General features: G+C 51.1%; 1 protein-coding gene and 2 long non-coding RNA genes across 5 annotated transcripts in view; 2 read left to right on the top strand and 1 right to left on the bottom strand.

Moving 5' to 3' along the window:
- The window catches only part of G3BP2 (G3BP stress granule assembly factor 2), a 29,428-nt gene extending 19,672 nt beyond the window's left edge, over positions 1–9,756 (top strand). For both annotated transcript variants that reach the window (XM_074866995.1, XM_074866994.1), the window contains 4 exons: positions 3,382–3,484; positions 5,582–5,710; positions 5,900–6,018; positions 6,788–9,756. In XM_074866995.1, the coding sequence (XP_074723096.1) occupies positions 3,382–3,484; positions 5,582–5,710; positions 5,900–6,018; positions 6,788–7,060 (624 nt within the window). In that variant the 3' untranslated portion in view covers positions 7,061–9,756. The remainder of the gene's footprint in view (positions 1–3,381; positions 3,485–5,581; positions 5,711–5,899; positions 6,019–6,787) is intronic.
- A 3,560-nt stretch (positions 9,757–13,316) lies between these two features.
- LOC141942179 (uncharacterized) lies at positions 13,317–16,445 on the top strand. Of its 2 annotated transcripts, XR_012628556.1 has the most exons (5): positions 13,317–13,503; positions 14,368–14,477; positions 15,530–15,829; positions 15,934–16,018; positions 16,123–16,445. It is a non-coding gene; the product is annotated as an uncharacterized LOC141942179 (long non-coding RNA). The 2 variants fall into 2 exon arrangements; XR_012628555.1 differs by lacking the exon at positions 13,317–13,503 and having other exon boundaries at positions 13,816–14,477.
- LOC141942180 (uncharacterized) lies at positions 16,045–17,948 on the bottom strand. The gene is made up of 2 exons (XR_012628557.1): positions 17,876–17,948; positions 16,045–16,235 (listed from the first exon to the last, which is right to left on the bottom strand). It is a non-coding gene; the product is annotated as an uncharacterized LOC141942180 (long non-coding RNA).
- Positions 17,949–18,372: the final 424 nt, after the last annotated feature.

The raw sequence follows: 18,372 nt of genomic DNA, 5'->3' as shown, positions 1-18,372 counted from the left end.
GAAAAAAAAATGTACAAACAACAAAAAACCCCACCTTGTATGGTGTTGCTTCTGGTCTGACAGGGCTGTCATGGAAATCACATAATGGCTCCGTAATGAGTTGGGAAGCCTGTCTGTCTTCATCAGCCTCAACAGGGCTTTGAGCGTTTAGGTGGTATTTGAGCCGTAAAAACTGTGATTTTTCCAGTACAGAACAGATTTTTCTTAGGCAAAACCATAATTGGTTTTGATTTATTTCCCATAGAGAGGCTGGATTTTTGTAATATGACTGCAAAAATCATTTAAAACTGTCTGTACAAGAGAGGAGAATATAACTTATAGATGTTCCCTTAAACTCTTTTGTGTTGTCTCTGTAGCTTGTCGTGCTTTCTGCCTTTTAGATTACTTTTGCTGTGACTTCATGTTTAAGTAATTCTGTGTGGAAGTTTCTGAACAGTATCGAAGTGGCAAGAATTTAAACCCTCTGCTCTTATGGAGACAGAATTAGTCAATTCTTAGCTCTTTTTCTTGCATGCTTTTCGGACATGGTATACAGAAAGCTAATAGGAGAGGCACCTGAACAATTTCTACAGTGGGTTACAGTACAGATCAGTAGCAGCTTTTTCCTGTTCTCTTGAATCCAGTAATGCTAGAACCTGTGCATGTAAATGAGGACAGTAGATTGCAGTAGTGGGTGGGTGACTCCTTTGGGATGCTGCTCTAGTCAGCATCAGTGATGTTACAAAGCAGATGTTAACTGCCCTTCTCATTCCTTTTTCTGCATCGCTCCAGTTTTTCCCCTATCTTTCATGAAGTTAAAAATATAACCTCTGTAGTATTAACTCAGAACGCCTCAAAAGACTGCACGTGTACTGTGTTGGATATAAACCAGTTCAGTTCCTGTTTATTCACAGCTGTGGAGTTAAACAGGTCAGCATTTCTTGCTCTTTTTCTTCTAGTGGACAATTAGAAATCAACCTGCCTACACTGATACATCAGGCCTTCTCTTCACAGCATTTTCAGATATTCTGACTTCCCATTTGCATTAACAGATCAGCTGTAGTAGGGGTGCAGGAAGGGCAGAGGGAGACAGGGTGCTCCCTGACACTTGTCTCCTGGCTTGGAAGCAGCAAGTTCAGGGACGGATCTGTTTGTAGACGCTGCATTCTCTCACCACCTTAAATCTGTTTGGACTCTGGATAGACTCTTCTATAATCTATAGCACCTTTGTGGCAGAGATTGATGAGTGCCTTTAGTAAGTCATGTGGTCCACATTTACCTCAGAGACAGCATGGTAGCTGTCTGAGGTATACATCTAGCTACTGGGATTCTGGTGAGATGATGTGGGTTTTCTTGTGTTTCATGTGAAGTGTCGTTTCTTGTTTGTTTGCTTGGCTAGTTGGTTCTTTGCATGCATGCGTTTTGATTGTGGCAGGCATCTCACTCTAGAGAAACTTTTAAGCCTTGTAAGACTTCAAAAATAGGATTGTACCAGCCTTTGGAGCCACCTCTTCTCTTGCTCTTTGTGTCCCATCCTCCTCTGTTTCAGGGGGGTATTCAATTCCAGAGTTGGTGAGTAAAGGCTGACTTGTGGCTGGTTTTGCTGTCGTTGCCCGTAGCATTACTGTAGCAGACAGAGGTCCGTTTCCCTCCTCAAGTTTGTTCCTGAAGAGAAGAGACCATGTCACCTTTTCCTTAATTGTTCTCAAATCTCCATTAGACTGAGGTTTGTGGCATACCTGGCTCCTGGGCTGAGCACCCCTTTAGTCGCTGTCTGTTGAAATCCTTATTCTGTGCCTGAGAATGCTGAGGCAGTCCCTCTGTGAAAAGGGATGATGCTGATTAGAAAGCACCTACTGCAACTGGCTGGCTGTTGTTTGGGTAGACAGAGGGTACTTGTGTGATAGATGAGAAGTTCAGTGAAATGCAAAGCAAGCGGGTAAAAGTTAACTGGTGTTTGGGATTGACTAGAAGGACACCAGTGACTTATCAAGTCTTTGCTATGGTTGAGGGAAGGACTGAGAGTTTAAGCCTGATAGCCATAAGTATCTAAGAAAGGGGATCTGAATGTATCAAGTTTCACTTTTGAGGTATAATTTATAATGCAGTAAAGGTGTGTGAGTAAAAGACAGCAGGAGAGCTCCAGTGACCCATGAGGAGGTATAATGAAAAGAGATTTAACAGGAAGGCTGATTTTTCTAGCTTATTCTTGGAATTGAAAAAATGATCCTAGAAATGCTGGAAGGACAAGCTAATGCTAACGAGTGATAGGAGGGCCGAAACATTTATTTGGTGTGTTAATACCTGCATGTTTCATGTAAAAGACAACCTTTTTACCCCTGTGAGGTACCCTCTGGCTGGAACTGCCAGTTGTCTTGAGTCCTTAAAGGAAAATAAGGGAGATGTTTAACATAAACTACTTCTCCACAGCAGTCTGGGCCTATAGCCATTGTCCTTGTCTTTAATCTTCCTTGGAGGCTAGTGTTCTTTTTTGTGCTCCGGAGGATAATGTTGTTTTTCTAAGATAAGAACCCAGCGCAGCAGCAGCTGCTGGGCTGTTGTACAGAAAATGGAATTTAAAAAATGTTGGAAATAGCTTCAGTAACCAACAGGCTGCATAGAAAAATTTTTTACTGTTCTGTCTCTTCTTCTCAAATTACTTTTAAAAGCATTTTTTGCTTGCCAAAAATGGAATAGGTGTTCTAGTTCCTGAGAATATGAAGGGTGTACTTTGAGCATCACGGTCTTGACATCAGTAAAGTTGAAGAATATCCTCAGCAGGTAGTCTGTAGAAATTGTCATTTGAGGTGGCTTTATTGTATCAGAAATACTTATTACACTTCTGAGAGCTTTTGTTTTGTTCTCCTCTTTCTTTTTGGTACTTTTCTTATAGTTGTTCTGCACTCGAGGAAAAGAATCCCTCAAGGACTCAGACAGAAAATGTGATTTGTGTATCTCTTCGTGTTCATCTCAGACTACCCCCTAACCCATGACGTTTGAGCTTGGCATGAGGAAGCTTTATTTCATCTATCTGGGGTTTTTAGTCAGGTCGAGGGATTCTTGAATAACGGAGCGTTGGGGTCTCAATGCCTGGTCAAACATGGAAAATTCACCTTAGCCATGTTTTGGGGAGACGCTCTGATTGAGAGATGTTTGCTTTGCACCTTTTAGCAGAGATAACTGAACACTGCAGTCCTGGATTGGTACAGAGGAATTTATAGAGGTGAAAAAAAATGTATTCCCAAACACATGGACATGGATGTATATCTTCTGGAGTTTGTTTTGTGCATGCTGCTTATCTATGTCTTGTGTTGTGGGGTTTTTTTGTTTTGGTGAGTTTTAGGAGTTTGGGTTTTTTTGCTGGGCCGGTGTTTAATAATGCATATTCTCCTCCTGTTTTAGCCAAGAGTTGAAACTAAACCTGAAGCTCAGTCTCAACCTCCTCGTGTACGTGAACAGCGTCCCAGGGAAAGACCAGGTTTTCCACCCCGAGGACCTCGACCAGGTAATGTGGATCATCTTGTGTGTCTGCTTGGGACTAGTTAATGAGTGGTGTCTCCTTGGAGGGTCTTGTCTGTACTTGTATTGTATTTGGCTGATAATGAGCTGTCTGTTCCTACTGCCTTCAGTGAGAAATGGGGCAATATGATTTGGAGTCCAAGCTGGTGATGAGTTGTTGCAAAGATCAGGCATTACTTCCAAGTTTCTGTTTGGCTGAAATGTTTTTTAATAGTTAGGCCACTTGCTTATACACTTGAGTACTTTTCATGTGGCTTGATGCAGTTCTAAACAGCTGGTATGGAAGTCTGATGGGTTTTTTCCCATGTCCTCTAGTTTTACTGAACCTTGGAAGTGAGAATTCTTAAATGTCTGTTGTTGCTCTTTGTTTTGGAAGAAAACCTTTGCACTGTGTCAGCCTCAGTCAGTTAATAATTTTATACGTATTTTTCAATCTTGTGTTATTGTCTGAAATACCGTTCTCATTTTGGCTGTCTCATTTTGCCTTAGTTTATGAGCAGCCAGCTCTCTGCATTTTCTTGCTCATATGGAGTATCCAAATCTGTAGGATGGTCTGGCTAGAAAACATGCACGTTACTTGACAGTTGTCAGAAGCAGTGTTGAGAGGCGAAAGCCTTCTGAGTTGCATTCACCAGTCCAGCCTGGTTGGTTGGCAAACCCCAGCACAGTGCTGGGCAAAAGCAATCTTGTCAAAGGCCCAGAGTTAGAGGATGTTGATCAGTTCATCGGCTTCCCTAAGTGTGGAAAGAAGTCACGAGTTCTAAGGGGAGGGGTGGTAGTTGCAATTATCCTGAAGCGGTAACGTAAACTGGCAGGAGCTGGCAGAGCACTGCCTGCAGAAGTGGTTAAGTCTCAGTGACTGGAAGCAGCTCCACCAGCTCTAGCTAAAATTGGTTCTAATGAAAGTTTTAAGTAAGTGCATGCCAAACTGTGGGACGGATTGGGCTTAAAAGTGCTTTTGGCTTTGATCAATGCAAGTGTGTCTTCACTCGGGGACAACACTGAAACTGAAAGAATTTAAGGCACCGAGAAAGAACTGTGAGATCTGCTACAGGTTAACATTTCTTGGTTCTTTAATATGTCATCTGCAGCAGGGAGCAAAAGCTGCAACTTGTGGCTAAATCAAGTTGCAAATCTGCATTTCTACTACTCCTGGATGTAATACAAGTCATACAGAAAACATGTAACAGAGCCCGAGTCTTTTAATTCTGATCTTACACAGGGAGGTGGCAGAGGAAGGAGAGAAAAAGCCGAAATCTCGGTTGACCAAATGGTAGAGCTTCAGCCCTACGGTCTTACTCTCAGAGGAAGTCAGCGAGCTGTTTTATCTGCTGAAGGAAACCTTTCAAATGAGCTAGCAAGCTTGTTGTAGGGTTGTAGGGGAGGCTGAGGAGAGGAAGAGGTACATACCTCCACTGTAATATTTGAGGTACAAAAAGGGATAGCAGTGTGCTGCTGTCACACTGCAAGGCAGGTAATGGTTTAGTAGGGAGATACCAGGAAAGATTTTATCTTGCCTGCTGCTAAGCATACTAATACTTTGGTTGAGCTGGAGAGACTATGAGGTACTCTCACTTGTATTTGGGACAAAATGGTGGAGGATGAAAACCAGAGAGGTGACTGGAACATGGTTTTTAATATGAGTGCTGAAGTAAGGATACAGTTACTGTGCTAAGGCATTGGTGAAGAGGTGACTTAAATCCCAATCTTTCAAAAAGCACGTTTTAATAGGTAGTAAGCTCCTCTTCAGTATAACGATTTAAGATATGACAAGAACTTCTTAAACAAACTTGCCCAGTATGCCAGATGTTTTAGTTAACATGGATTTATTTAACCTAACTAGGGAAACCGGACGAAAAGAAAACAAATACTTTGTGGTATTATTACAAAATTGTCAGGACTATGTAAAGAGGCAGATAGTATCCTCCCTGCTGTGTCACCCATGGTAAACATAAGCTCAAGAGCTGAAGGTACAGAATTGTTTGAGTGAACGTGCTTGGTGCTGTTCGTAGGTGTGTTCATCCAAATCTACACACATCTTCTAACCTCAGTGGCTCTACCTTCTTCTTTCTGTTGACAACAGGGAGAGGGGACATGGAACAGAATGAGTCGGATAATCGTCGGATAATTCGCTATCCAGACAGCCACCAGCTCTTTGTTGGGAACTTGCCACATGATATCGATGAGAGTGAACTGAAAGAGTTTTTCATGAGTAAGTAGCAGTTTCAGCTGCAGAGGCTAAGAAGAAAAACCATGTTGAAAAGTCATGTAATGTTTGCTTAGGGGCACATGGGAATTTTTACGTGATGTAATGCTACAGGTGGTGTCTGGAACAAGTCAGGGGTGGTAGAGCTGGCACTGTGGTTTTTGATAACATGGCTTTTCCCTTGTGTTTTCCCAGGCTTTGGAAATGTGGTAGAACTTCGCATAAATACTAAAGGAGTGGGAGGAAAACTGCCTAATTTTGGTTTCGTTGTATTTGATGATTCTGAGCCGGTCCAGCGAATTTTAGTTGCAAAAGTAAGTATTGGCATTGAGTAGCCATCAAAGGATGGACTGAATGCCCTAGGCCCCATGTAGTGGGGGCTATCCCGCTTTGCGTTGCTGTTGTTTCTGGCATTCAAACAACAGTTGTAAGAAAAACCTAGTTTTGGCATATTCATCCTGTCAGGGGTGTTCTGTAGCTTATAAAAGCTGCGCCAGGGTTCCTCAAACTGCATCATACCGAATTCAGGTTTTTTTACCTCTGCACATAGACATCACATGGAGCTCAGTGCTTATTTTTAGAGATCCTTTTAAGGTGAAAGTCAGGTATGCAACCTTTTGAAAGGCATTGCATGGATCTCTGAATTCTGCATCCTGGGACTGAGAAAGAGGAGCAGGGTTATTTGTGCTGGTGGCTTGAGGAACTGGAGAGGAGAAAGGAGCAGTTTTCAGTTCTAGTATGTGGGAGTGAGACCTGGTAGAGCAATTCTTCAGGAACTTTAGCCCAGAAGTGAAAAGGCTAAAGCTGGCAATAGAGAGGCTAAAGACAACCCTGCCCTTATTTGAGAAAGGCATTTTAATTCCTTGCATGCCAAATGAATTTAAAAACGCCATTCCATTTACTGTAGACCTCTAGGGCTAAGGTTGTGTGCTGCAGGCAACTGTTAACAGTTAGTTTTTATCTTCCACATGTAAGTGAAGGTAGGCTGAGGCATGCAGCAAATGCAGTGTTTTCATATGCCTTGTATAAATGGACTTTGTGAAATGGTGACTAACGTGTGCCTTGAACGCTTTTCCCTATAAGCCTATTATGTTCCGGGGTGAGGTGCGCTTGAACGTAGAAGAGAAAAAAACAAGAGCCGCTCGTGAAAGAGAGACCCGAGGTGGAGGCGATGATCGTAGGGATATTCGGCGCAATGATAGAGGCCCTGGGGGTCCCCGTGGAATAGTGGGTGGTGGCATGATGCGAGACCGTGATGGAAGAGGACCCCCTCCGAGAGGTGGCATGGCACAGAAACTTGGCTCTGGACGAGGAACCGGGCAAATGGAAGGCCGTTTCACTGGACAGCGTCGCTGAAATCTCCACTGTGGGCAGACAGTCTTGGCAGTGGTACATTATCCATCGTGTTTGCATTCTTGTTAATTTTTTTTGGCTTTGGAATGTGACACAGCCCTTCTGATCATTTCTTTGATGTGAAAGCATCCTTTGGTTTCCAGTTTAAATTGAGGTGGACATTCTTTCCCCAGTTTCACAACAGGAGTCACACTGTTAATTTATAAATCTAGACTTGGAGAATTGAGGACTGAAAAAAAAAAAAAAAAAAAAAAAAAAGAAAGAAAAAAAAAAGACCGGTTAACTATCTGCAACAAAAGTGAACTGAAGGACATGCCCAGTAGAATTCAGGTCCTTTCAGTCAAAAACCCTCTGCTGCACATTTTGTGTAAGTGTTACTGTTTCTGCCTATTACTGTTGGAAACACAAATAGTGCAATTTGTGCAATTGGAGAAGCTTGCCTTTTTTTTTTTTCCTACTTAGAACACTCGACTCCAAACAAACTCGTGTTTACGCACTCATCAAAATGCACTAATGGGTACTCTGAACTCATTTATACTGACATCTGCAGGAGGCATCGGAGGAAAAAAAACCTTCATCCTCTTACTCAGACAGAATAGCTTGTGAAACGATGCGGGCATCTGATCTGCTTGCTGTGACCAACATACGTACACACACAAACCTTAATAAGACTACAAGTTTATTCCAGAAGGAATCCATTTAGCTGTAAACTAAACAGAACCCAGAGTTTCAAAGTCGTAGCCCTGAGTACGCAACAAGTTTGATAGCTCACGTCAGATTTTTCTATCTGCCCCTCTTCAGTACAGGGATGGCTGCTCAACACACTCCTCCTTCCCCTTTCCCCTTCGATAAGCATTGTACAGTGAAATTTGTCTTGACTGTATTTGAGTTCTCTGGTAATGTAATAAGCATGATGGTGCCTTCTATGAATACATCATTCCAGTCTTGCTGGTGATTTTGTACAGTATAGTGTATGAATTACTGTGCTGCAAAGCCAATTGGCTGCAAAGCATTTAAAGGAAATCGTTGAAAAATTGTATTAAAAAAATTGCAGTATCTTTCAATCAGTAAACGTTGCTAAAATTATGATCCACCTTGCTCTTCAATTAACAAGTTCGCCTGTTTTTTTGCAGAGGGGGGGAAGGGAGGAAGAAGGCATCCGAGTAGTCTCCAGGTTGTTTGTTCTCTTTAATCAGTGTCAAAGTTAAAGAAAACGGAGTTGAAATCTCTCTTGGATGTGAATTTCAGAAGTCAGTCAAGGAACGGTGAATGCTTTTGGCCAGCTCGTAATTGGTAGAACTGAGCATCCTTTGTGAGGGTGAGCTTATCAAACGAGGATACTGCAATTTTCAGAGAACAAAACAGCAGCTCTTAAGTATTTGCATTTTCCAGTTGCACTTTTTAAAAAAACTCTTACTCATTTTGCACATAACTCTCAGCTGAAGTTGACACTTATGTGGCTCCGGACGGAAGGCTAGAAAGGAGACATCCTCTTCTTCAGTCTGACTGGGGGGTTTTTCCCATGGAGAGGTCTGTTTCTGGATGACGTTCTGGAGCGCATTCCCGTGAACAGCAGCTGCAGCAGACAGCACAGCTCGGCTCGATGCCGGGGCGTGCAGCAAGCGCCCAACTCCGAGGCGTCAGGAGTCAAAGGGGGGTGTCTCTGGGTGCGTTGGTGCGAAAGTGTGACCACTTAAAGCTGCTTCTGAGCATGGAAGACCTCAAATAAAATAATTGCAATTTCAAGCAACAGCGGATAGGGCATCATAGCAATCTGTCTCTGGATTATGCAATCATTTGCTGTTTTTGAATAAGTTGGAGGATTTTGCACATATTTTTCTGATACGTTAGGCAAAGTGAAGTGGCATCTGTCTGTTTTCTCCCAGACTTGAGGTCTTCTGTGTTCGATGGTAAGTCTTGCACTATTTTCATACACTTTTTTTTTTCCGGGGCGCATTTCTACCAGTTTCCCTTTTCATATTTCAGTTTTTTGTTGAAGGTCTCGCATTTTCAGCTGTTACCTGGAAATCTATAGTACTTGAACTGCTCACCACACAGCAACACTACTTAGGTTTGAAGCTTTGGGACAAATTGCTGTCATCAGTTAGCAGTTTGCCACCAGTGGGTTTTGTGTAGCCTTTTTTTTTTTTTTTTCCTCCTTCTGTAGTGCTGTGGTGTTTTGCTGCCACCCAATTCATTTGTTTGGCAAATGGCCCTGGGAATAATCTCAACTACAAAAAACGGAGTATTAAAAAGAGCTACTGAGCCATTCTGCTTTCTGGCTTGCTTCTTGTTTAAGTGACATGAACAACCGTTGGAACGTCACCCGGAGAAGTTTACATGGTGATAGCTCACCTGCTGTACTGTGGACTTGTACGTGTTCTCGACCCTCTTGATAGTAAATGTACCTCTTAGAGCAAAGGAAGGGATTCACTGACCATTACTGTTAGTTGCTGATTTGTGGATGGTGGGAGTATTTTGTCATTACAGTTCTATTTCAACAAACTTGGCTGACCATCTTGGCTTTAGTAGGTATACAAGACAGTGGATTACCATCTTTATTGCTGTAACGTGTCAAGCATTATATGCTAGTAGATTCTAGTTTAATTGTTGCAGGTGGAAAGTATTTTTACTTTTTAAGTTTCCATTCTGAATGTGTTTTGACTAAACATACCAATAAACTACTGATGTCTGCAGCATTTATCCATGTCCCTAATTCTCTTGAATGCAGGTCGCTGTAGAGCACTGTGTCATCCCTTGCTGTACAGAAAATGCTTTTTTAAAAACATCGTTGCTGGCTTGTCAGGTGGCAGTGGGAAGCCGTAGTAGCGCAGTGTCACGTACTTCAGTTGAAGTGGTTGACTTGAGTGGTGTCAATACGCTCTGGTTTGCCATGGCAGCGTGAGCTCCTTCCCTGGGACGCTGGCTTGAGAAGACACAAGGGTCAGAACCCTGCCAGCGCCGCTGAGAAGCTGTCCTGGTCCCCTCACGGCTTGTGGTGGGTCCTGGCTTGGGTCGCTCCGGCTCCAGAGCTGAAAGGCGAGGAAACGGGACATGCTTGGTCGGTGTCGCGGGCGGCCAGCAAGGCGCTGCCCGCAGTGCAGGGCGGTCCCTCGACCCGGCAGCTCCGCTCCCCTTGGGGCGCGCGTGGCCCGGGGAGGACAGAAGCTCCTCTCCAACGTGTCCCAGGTGGGATGCCCCCGCACCCCGCCAGGCTGTGGGGGCTGCGGCAGCCAGCTTTGGGGACGGAGCTTAAGCGGGTGCTGTGATGGTGTTGGGAGGAACGAGAGCTGAGTTGTCTTTAAAAAAACCCATCTGGAGTTGCTCATTCTCACTGTTAGTGTCACTTGCTCTTGGTACTGTGGAACTGATTGTCGCACTGCAATATAATCCCTGGTTTATGCCCTTCCTGTGTTTGGTGGCATTGCCCATGCCAGCATTTACCCAAAAAGGTTGGTAAAAGGGTCATTCTTACACTGCTTGTAGATAAACTGTGTCTGAGTCATGGAATCTATGCGGAAGTGTTCTACTCCCGGTAGTCGCTGTCTGCTGCGTCTTGAAGTCCGCTGCCCAGCACATGCCTTGGCTGTAATATTTTCTGCTAAACAGCAGTGTCTGAAAAGTTGCACAGTTGTGTGAGTTGAAATCCCGGAAAGAAAAAATGAGATCCTGCAGAAGGACCCCTAAGCCCAAGTCACGAGAAAGCCCTCCGAGGAGCAGCCTCAACAGCTATGAGATCTGCTGGCGCCAAAGACCCCCGAAGAAACGCGATGCCCTGGGCGCCGTCTCCTGAGGGCCTGCAGCGCTCAGACCTTCGTACCGCTGTAGAAGGTCAACTGTGGAGGCCCGCAGAGTCATATTTGTCTGGGGCTGGGGAGGAGGTGGCAGAGATAACGGTATTTGAAACCAAACAAGGTCAGCCAGGACCTAGTTTTACTTGTGTCATGAAGTCTTACATATTTAAAATTGTTCAGGAGAACATTTTATCAGCACCTGAGCTGATGTTTAGGCTTTGTGAATGACTCTGTGTCATGATCAGCCTGCACAGATTCTTTTCTTTTTATGTGGTTGAAACGGAGCAAGGTAGAAGTCAATCCATATGCACACTGTAGTGATGGCTGGGGGGCTTTTAGAGGAGATAAAAAAGTGAGGAGATGCTGGGGGCAGCTGAAGGATGTCAGACAGTGCCTGTTCCCTTGGTGGTAACTGCGTGCGGGCAGAGCCCGCACTCAGGTACCGTTATATACTTTTGTGGATGTTACTTTAGAGAGGCCTTTGCAGTCACAGTGACTGCTGGGGTTTTGTGTTTCATGTGGGGAAATACAACTTGGAAAAGTGGATTTATGGGACATAATGGAAGAAGACTGCAGGCTGCCTGATAATCCTTGGGAAAGCTCCTCCTGGTGTCCGTGGTTAAAGTTTGGCTTCTTGCAAGGGGAAGAAAACCAGCCCAGGCTGTCAGTGTACCTTTCACTCGTGTTCTGAGTGGTGTCTCCTGGGCTGAGGAGGCATCTCGGTATCGGTGCTTCTGACGCTGTCTCAGCAGCACTTGCTGTTCCCTCTGGCAAGTGGGAACAGTGTGAAGGACAGTGTCTGTGTGTTTTTGCACGTGTGAATTAAAACTGACCGCAGCTTTTGCAGGTGCTGACGTGATGCCCTTCTGGGCTGCCTTATTTCAATGCAGTTTTAATTGCAGACCTTTCCGTAACCTTGAAGTCCTCAAGCCCCCCAAGAGGTAAGGTGCAGAAATTAAACCCGGAGTTGGTAAAACAAAGCATCTGGTGGGATTTGAGCCCCTGGTGAGACCTTCCCAGCCCTGTTGGGCCCTGCAGGGGTGACGGCAAAAAGTGCAGCTACTGAAATGCTGCTCCAGGCAATGTGTTGTCACCATGTTTGTCCTGATGGACCAGATGCACAAACTTGCAGGAGCTGTTGTGTCAGCTCTTGGTCACTGTGCCCTGCCTGCAGCAGGTATGGAGCGGGTGTGCTCTGCCAGGAGGGCACGGGAGGAGGTGAGGGGTGTTTGGGCGTCTGCTTGGGTAGGGAGGAGGCGATCACTTAGATCATCAGGACCAAGTCCTCTCTCTGGCCCAGCTCCCCTCTGCAGCAAAGCCCCTGGGCAGAGTGTGACAGCTGGGTGGGAGCCTCGCAGGGGCAGGAGTGGTACCACTGCACCGGGCTGGAGCGTGGCGGCTTTCCCCTTGCCAGGTGCAGCGGAAGCTGCTGCTGTTTCACAGAGCTGCGAGGAGCGGTGAGTTTTTCCCTGGTGTGTTACCCCTGTTGATCTGCTCCCTGCAGGCTGCAGCCGGGCAGTGCAGTGCTGGGGAGGGATGAAGCCATGGCGCTGCCAGACCCCATTGGAAGATCTCCCCAAGAGTTGGAGCAGAACACAGAATTTTCTGTGTTGTGGGCAGAAAAATAGCTCAGGGAAGCGGGTCGGAGGAAGGATGTGGTGTGCAGAGCAGACTCAGCCACTCAGTGCTGCACCAGGGCTCAGAGTCCCTCGAGTTGCTTCTGTGAAAGAAATAAATAAAAACTCTGCATCTAAAACATAGAATCACAGAATAGTTTGGGTTGGAAGGGACCTTAAAGATCATCTAGTTCCAACCCCCCTGCCCTGGGCAGGGACACCTTCCTCTAGACCAGGTTGCTCCAAGTCCTGGCCAGCATGTCTAGGCTTGAGGTTAATGTTCCTCTGCATCGGGTCTGATGCAGAAACCGGCCCCTTTAGCCGAGGGGGCTGCAGAGGGGACAGGCTGCGGGCTGCTGGACAGGGGTTCCCTACCGCAACGGCGGGCGCGGGGGAAATGCCTCCCGGCCCTCCCTCTCCAGGCCGGTGCCCCCGGCAGGGGTGGCCGCTACCGCGCGGGGGGAGAGGGGGGGGGTCATGTCTCGCACCACCTGGGTGCGGCGGGGGGGGATGCGCGCCCCGGTGGCAGCGGCCAGGGCCTGGAGGCGGGGGGGGGGGGGGGGGGGGGGCGGCACTGGTGTGTGTCCCCCCACCGCCGGCGGGTACCCGGGTGCGCCACGCGCGGCGTGTGGCGGGGGCCGGGCCCGGGCACTGCGGAGCCGCTCGGAGCCGCCAGGGGCCTCTGACCGCCAGGGGGCGCCGCCGCGCGCGGGGAGGGCGCGCGCTGCTCGTGATTCCGAGGCCGAGCGCCAGGGGGAGCTGCAGTGACGTGCGGCGGCCGCCAGGGGGCGCTACCGCCGGGGCGGGGCGGCCGCGCCGGAGCCCAGCGGGTCCGTTCTGTGCCCGGGCAGCCCGCGCGGGCGCAGCGGCCTGCGGGCTCCTGCGGGGGCCAGCGCTGCCCGCGCCCGGGTGTGTCCCGGCCTGCGGCCCTGGGCCGCGCCGGGAGCCCGGCTGGGCCCTCCGGGTAGTGCCTCCCTGGGGGATAAACGTGTCACCCGGCAGAGAGCGGGACGGGCGGTGACCCCGCGCCGTGCCGGTGTGTCCGTGCGCGGTTTCCCCGCCTGTTTCTGTTTGCGCAGCCCCAGCCCGTGAGAGCCCTGCGTGCCGCCGCCAGCCGGGCCCGTCGGGCGGACGGGGCTCCGCAGCCACAGCCGCCCGGTCGCACCCGCAGTACCGGGAAAACCCGGGGAAAGTCCGTGATCGCCAGCGCCTCCAGCGGAGCGCAGCCGGGGCTGAGCCTCGACACCGGGAGGCACCGCCCAGCACGGCTCCGCCCATGCCCCGGGCTGCCCCGCGCAGGCAGAGCCGCTGCGGGAGAGCAAGTGAAGGGCGGGGCAGGGCACGGGGCGGTGGGGACTGAGGGGAGCAGGCGGAGGCCCGCAGCCAGGGAAGGGGGAAGAAAAGGAAGAAAATACTCTGGGCCCAGCCTGCCCCGGAGGCGCCTCCCCGGGAGGCCCCGGGGTTGGTTTGCCCAGAACGCCGCAGCCTCTGGGCGCTCAGGAGCGGGGATCCGGCCCCTGCTGCATGTGCACAGGAAAGGAGGGGGGAGCAGGGGGCGGGCACTGACCGACTGCGCTCCGCTTTAGTCCTTAAAAGCCGGGTTTGCATTCACTGGCTGGATTTTGCTGCCTGCAGGGCGCTGATGGAGGGGGGAGCGCGGGAGTCGAGCTGCCGGCAGCAGCCTCTGTGCAGCCGGGGGAGCGGGAGGGGGGGAGCCCCAGCCGCGCCCCGGGGTCCCCCGGCCCCTGCAGTGGCTCGGGGCGGGGGCATTGGCACCAGGCTCCGCCGGGCAGCGGGGCAAGCCTGTAGGCGTGAGTGGGGCTGGGAGCTCCTGCTCGAGCGAGAGCTGCGGCCTCCCTGCTGAGACGCGGCCGCCGCTTCCTCACAGGGGGTTTTCCAGCGCAGGTACCAGCGCAGGGGAGCAGCCGAAAGGCTCAGCCTGGGCCAGGGCGAGGAGCACGGCACCGACACGGGCAGCCCCGGGGACACCGACGCAGGAGGAAATGTCTGGTGAGTGCCCTGAAGCAGGGGGGCAGCTGGGCCGTGCTCTGGGGGTGTCTGGCAGGGTCAGGCACGCAGGACCACCCCAAACACACGTGAGCTGAGGAAGCCTCGCCTGGGCAGCTGAGGAGCAGAACATGCCATGCGTGGAGCTGCTGGTGCTGGTCCTGTTTGCGGGGCGGTTCAAGGCCGGCACCGCTCCCAGACTGCAGTGGGGTCAGGGTGGTGGCTGCACCTCGCATCTCTGTTGAGCCTGGCTTGGGAGGAAAATTTTTTAGCTTGTGGCTTCTGGTTGTGTTGTGTGTCCAGCCGCAGGGCAGTCCGGGGCTGTGCCGGCAGTGCTCCCTGGGCAGAGGCCAGGCCAGGGATGGGCTGTGCCCCACGGTCTGGGCCTGGTGGCTGCGGGCGGCAGGGGGGAGCTGCGGGAAGCTCCTGTGCCAGAGCTGCCCCAGGGCAGCTGCTGTGGCTCTCGGCCACGGCCTGGCTGGGGACAGCCCTGTCCTGCTCCCACATGGGGCTCCGGGTTGTTCTGGGCCTCTCCTGAAACCCACTTGGCCTGGTTCAGCGTTACGTGATGTTTAGCACTTTGGTGAGTTCAGCTTTAGTTGATGTTTAGAACTGGGCTTGGCAGTGGTGTTTAGCAGGATGTAAAGTGCAGCCTGTGGCTCCCCCAGTCCCGCTCCTGGGCAGGGGCTGGTGGGGGGCAAATGCTGTGCCAGGCTGGGCCCTGGAGGGGAACAGCCCGTCATCGGCCCCAGTATTGCTTGGTGTCATTGTGTGCCTGAAATGCTCCTCCCTGAGCAAAGGGCTTTCAGCAAGGTGTGCTTTCTCACCTGCTGTTCTGGGGAGGAATTTTTTTTTTTCAGGCTGAGCCCCGAGCTCTCCCGTTGTCATCTCTCGCTCCCCTCCCTGTTGCCCGGGTGCAGTGCTGGGCAGCCTCTGCCAAGAGCAAGGGGCAGGCGGACAGGAAGGGTTGCCCATGTCCAGGAGGAGGACAGGAATCTCCCATGGGTTACGTGGGGCCGTTCAGGGCTGTGTGGTGCATCACTCCCTTTCCACAGGTACAGAGGAGATGCCAATGCTGCCTTGCCCGTGCCCACCTGCCCCAGGAGATCTGGGGTCCCCCCTGCCTCCCTTCTGCCCTCGGGAACGGGACCAGGAGAGACCCTCCATGCAGAGAGAGGCACTAGGTGTGGATTTAGACCCTGAGGGAAGAGGCCGGGCTCCCTGCTGTCGGAGCTCCTTGCTAGGGCCAGCCCTGCCTCAGAGTACAGATCCAGCTGATGGACACTCCGGCTTGTTAACAGCTCCAGCCATGAGATTTTCCTGCTCATAGTCACTCCTGCCTGTTACAGCCACAGGTAAGCTCGGCTCTCCCTAACAGAGGCTCTGGAGAGCGGACGCTCCGCTGTCCAGTGGTGCTGGGAGCGCAGCCCTGGCTGACAGCGGTCATGGCCTGTTACAGCTCCAGCTAATGGACACGTGGACAGGAGATGTTCCTGCTTCTTACAGCTCCTGCTGATGGGGTCCTCACCACGTTACTGCACAAGGTATTTGTAGCCCCAAGTAATTTCAATTCCTGCTGCTTTATTTCAGTTTATTTCAGTTCTAGCTCCTGGACACTCCAGCTTGTTTCAGTCTGAGGTAATTTCAGGTCCAGCTTGTTGAAGCTCCAGCTCTGGCCATGAGGTTCTCCTGCTGATGGACGTTCCTGCTTGTTTCAGCTCCAGCTCCAGAAATGCTGCTGCTTCTTGCTACCAGCTCTGCCTTAATAAACGCTCCCTCTTGTTACAACCCACTTAAAGCTCCAGCTAATTGCACCAATCTTGGCATGGTCGTAAATCAATCACTGTCACAACTTGTATATGAATATGAACTGTCATAACTGTACACACATTGTCTAATTAGTTTGTGTATATTGTTCAGGAACTATTCTGGTGCTTGTACACCCCTGGAATAAAGAGTTGGACACGCAAAGATGGTGTGAAAAGTGCCTTTTGCCCCAGAGACTGTCTCAGATGTTTAATTTGGCCTGGTGCATGCCAGCCTCCCTAACTTCAGGGACCAGTGTGACCAGACCCCCACCTCCAGTGGGGGTCCCTGCACCCTACCCACATCCCAACACCCCCTCCTCACCATCTCCCACCCAGTTCTCCCTGAGCCTCTGTTTTGGGAGCTGAAAACAGCCAACTGAGCCTCCGTTTCCAAGTCCCCAAAACACAGTACTACTTAGGCTTTTTTCTGAGTTGCAGAAACACACGACTTAACCTACATTTTCAAGTGCTGAAAACGCATGACTTAGTCTTTTTCTGCACTTCAGAACACAGGGCTCTGCCTCTGCTTTTGAGACCCCAGAGCTTGTTTTTATGGCCCAAAAGTGCAGCCCTTAGTCTCTGTTTTCAGAACATGAAAAACGCAAGACTTTGTCTCCATTTTTAGTCCCACAAACACAGGCCTTGGTCTCCCTTTCCAACAGCTGAAAACGTGACTGGGTCCCTTTCTGAGCTCCCAACACAACCTGCTCTGCATGTATCCAAGCCCCCAGAACACAGCACTTAATCTCCATGTTGGGGATTAAAACCCAGCACTGAAATTCTGTTTTCTGACCCCATGTGTGATGTGATGGTGAAGAGGTGGGGGGAGTGTAGCCCACCCCCAGCCCAGGGTTCCCAGATAGAATTTAGGGGAGTGCTTGGGAACTGGGGTGGAGGCACCCCGCCCTGCAGGGAGGGTCCAGCCCCATGTCTCTGTAGGGCAGCTCCAGCAGATGTAGGGAATCACTTTATTTGGCTTTATTTCACCTGAACCCCCCATGGGGAGCCTTGCCAAGGCACCCAGGAACACAGCCCAGCTGGGTAAGGAAGGCTACAAGCCCTTCCAGGGGAACATCCCCCACAAACCTCCCTGGGGAACCACCCCCTCCGCCCCCCCAAACCTCCTCCCGAGGAAACCTCCCCATTCACCCTCCCCAACCCTCCTCCAAGGGGGGGGGGGGGAGGAGACCCTGCCTCCCCTCCCCAACCCTCCTCCAAGAGGGGGGGACACACCCTTCCTCCCCTCCCCAACCCTCCTCCAAGGGGGGGGGACCCCTCCACCACCTTCTCCAAGAGGAGGAACCTCCCCCCCCAGCCCGTCCCCAGGAACCCCCGGGCGGCAGCAGCCGGGGCCCTTCCCCGCCCGTGCGGGCACCGGGACCCGTCCGGCCGCGCAGGAGCCCCGCGGGCGGCCGCTGCCCGACCCGCGTCGGGAGCGGCAGAGGCTGCCCGGCCCCAGCGAGGAGCAGCCGGCGGCGGGATGGGGCTGCCCCTGCTCCCCGCAACTCCCCGGCTGTCCCGGGGCAGCGCCCGGCCCCCGGTCCCGGTAAGCAGAGCCCGGACCCGTGGGACGAGGATTCCCAGGCCCCTCACCTGCTCCGCTGCCGACCGACGCCGAACCAGGCACAGAAACACCTCCGCGCTCCGCCGCCTCCGCCGCTTTTCTGGCTCCGCGCCGGCGCCCCCGCCCCGGTACCGGCCCCGCCCCGCCCTGCTCCGGTACCGGCCTCGGCCCGGCACCACAACACGTGTGGGGGGACACAGGGATGTTTCTCAGCCCCTAAAGTCCTGAAAGGGGGCTCCCCTAGAGACCCGCACTGCAGAAACTGCAACAGAAACCAAAGCGATTATCAAGCTAACACCAACCAAACAACCAATGCAACCAAGCAGACAAACCCAAACCGAAATAAACAAAGGCTGGAGGAAACCACAAATCTCCCCGGGCGGGCATGGACCAAACAAACGAGTCAGGTGTTGGCCCCGTGGAAATGCCCCGGCTGCAGCGGTTACCCCAGCCCCCAGGCCGTGCTGAGGGCACCGGGGCAGGGCTGCCCGCAGCGGCACTGGGAAAGGGAGGAAGGCAGGGACCC

Source organism: Strix uralensis, chromosome 4 (assembly GCF_047716275.1).
Source record: "Strix uralensis isolate ZFMK-TIS-50842 chromosome 4, bStrUra1, whole genome shotgun sequence".
Taxonomy (NCBI): domain Eukaryota; kingdom Metazoa; phylum Chordata; class Aves; order Strigiformes; family Strigidae; genus Strix; species Strix uralensis.
Note: the sequence above shows the minus strand (reverse complement) of the source record. Positions and strands in the feature narration are given on the sequence as shown.